This window comes from Aplysia californica, unplaced genomic scaffold (genome assembly GCF_000002075.1).
Source record: "Aplysia californica isolate F4 #8 unplaced genomic scaffold, AplCal3.0 scaffold00017, whole genome shotgun sequence".
Lineage (NCBI taxonomy): Eukaryota > Metazoa > Mollusca > Gastropoda > Aplysiida > Aplysiidae > Aplysia > Aplysia californica.
Genome location: NW_004797287.1, coordinates 291,072 through 293,561, shown reverse-complemented (window position 1 = coordinate 293,561; position 2,490 = coordinate 291,072). Strand labels below are relative to the sequence as shown.

The window sequence follows — 2,490 nt, the reverse complement described above, 5'->3', positions numbered from 1 at the left end:
ATTATTATTGCATTTATATAGCACATATTCATGCTCAAGAGCATGCTCTATGCGCTTTACAACTATTATTACCCCAGCAGACCCTCTGAGAACATTCAGAAACATTCTCCGCTTCTGCGGAAGCATACAAAAGCAACCATGAAAACGTATTATGTTATTTTCTCGCTCCACAGTTTGACCGGTTCCTGAGTGCCAAGGGCGTGCACCCAGACCACGGTGGGCGGAGCTTCTGCCTTTTGACTGACGGCCAGGCCCACCTACGGCAGTGCATCCACCATGAGTGCTGCAAAAAGAACATCACGGTACCCAGCTACTTCTACAAGTTTTACGACATACGTAAGGAGTTCCGCAAGTTTTACAAGACCGAGCCCATCTCTTGCCTCAAAGCTATGATTGAATGTATCCTTTTTTCACAATATTAGCCACCACGAGTGTTTTATTTTAGTTTACCGTTTTAGTAGTTTATTTATATATATCGTGGAGCAAATCTCACCACTTTCCCTGTGGGTGGTTGGCAGGTGCTCTTGTGTGCTCTACTTTTGTTTATCAAACATCTATCATCCTTTTCGGTCACTCTTTTCTTTGTGTGTTTGTCTCCGGTAACAACTCTAAACCTTGGCACGTATATGACTTATCATTTTCCCTTCGGAATCTTTAAATATTTTGACTCAAGCCACAAAGGAATATGGCCTGGGCTGGATGCCGTTCATATGTTTTGCCTTTCGTTCGAAGTGACCTGGATCATTGTGGTTTTGTAGTGGCTCATCATGGTCATGTCCAAGGCTCTAGTTATTCTGGGAACTGGCCCTCTGTAATCATGCCCATTTTGGACAGAGTCGAATGAAATACATGGACAGGTATGAAAACATCTCAAATAATGAAAGTTCAAGAAAAACCCATTCACTTTTCAAACCACAGTTGTGCTCTTCACATAATACTAGATGGGCCAATGGGAGTCTCTAAGGCAAAAAGAACATGCATAAGAGAAGAAACCGTCTATTGCTGATAGAAACTTACGTTTTTAAATAGAAAGGGAATACTTTGCTCTTTTTTGATTAACCTTTCCTGTGTCATCGTATTTCGTGTAAACCTGAGAAATGTGGGTGTCTTTGGGGTTTTGGGCCATTCGTTGAAATTGTCGAAGACGGCCACTTTTTGTCCAGGTGAAAAACGGCTGTCTTAGACTGGTGGGCGTCTTCCACTTTGTCATTATGATATTTTTTTAACCACTGCAAGAGGGGAGTGTGAAGTGACAGGTCGTACAGGTGATTGTCTTGGACAGGTGGTCGTTAAAACAGCGTCGACTTTATTTCCAAATATGGAAGTCTTGGTAACATGCACTTACCGTCGGCATTAGCGAAGATCTAATGTTTCAGAAAGAACAAACGCCCCAAAGATTATCTTTCCTGATTAATATTCTCGTACGCTTCTTTGTGAATAAGGCGTCTTTCGTTACTTCCTGATTCTTGAGAGTGGCGTCGGTAGCCTAATGATTAAGCTTCTAGACTCGTAATCGTGAGATAACGGGTAAGGGGGTCCGAGCCTGAGCTCGTTCCGAAGTTGTGTCCTTGGGAAAGGCACATTGCACGAATTTCCCATTTGGCTCAGTCCTTTCGGGGATGGACATTAAACTTGGAGGTCGGATCACTCCTTTTAAATAACCTAATAGTGTTGATAAGGGCATTAAACCATTGCACCATTTCTTTTTTTTCTTAAGCGCCTGGTCCTTAGGGAGAGACAACCGGCGGTCGTTAATTGTCTATCTGGCTTACTATCTTACAGTTGTTCTTTGTACAAGTTCTTATGCGTCGGAGTAGGTGTACTAAATAGCTAAAAGCTTCTTATGTCTATTCGAATTGTAACGCGAAGAACAAATCTCTTTGTCCGCAAATTCCGCTGACGGACAAAAGAGTAGAGCCAAATAAGTATAAAGACAGAACTTTTCTGCGTAAGTGAATGCTTTAAGTCATGACCTAGATAGAATCCTCCTTTTTTGTTTTCTGGCCTCTTAGAGAAGTAAGTTGTACTCTAAGACATGAGACTGTGAATAGGGATATATAGGGATTTTGATTAAGTTGAGTGCATGTATTGGGGTTTTAAAAATTGTTGGGGGGGGGGGTAGGGGGTCCTGTTCATTATGGGGAGACTATTTCCCCCGATACTTTGTGTGCTGATATGCTGTCTTGTTCACTGGGTTGGTTCCGTTACACACAGGCAAAGACCTGTCCTGTGCAGGGATCACTTCTGCGCGGGTGAACTCTTTAATTGAGCCGCCACATTGGTCGTCTGGTCTGTGTCAGGGGACATAACTCGTTTCCTCACCGATACCGACAGCAAATAAACGTTGGGGTTGGAGATTACGGGACCTCTTCCGGCCAGTGACCACTGTTTAGGGCAAGGGGGATAATCTTCGCCTGTGCAAACGCTGGCGGCTGTATCTTCCATTTGCCGGTTGATCCAAGCGTCATTAGGCTGAGAGGCGACCGGGGG

The 2,490-nt window shown here is 43.7% G+C and overlaps 1 protein-coding gene across 1 annotated transcript in view; it reads left to right on the top strand.

The window, feature by feature from the left end:
- LOC101862469 (epithelial splicing regulatory protein 1) overlaps positions 1–2,490 on the top strand; it is a gene marked incomplete in the record, with an annotated part of 104,434 nt that overhangs the window by 63,140 nt on the left and 38,804 nt on the right. Inside the window, 1 exon segment of the mRNA XM_013085988.2 lies at positions 174–399. Coding sequence (XP_012941442.1) covers positions 174–399 — 226 coding nt within the window.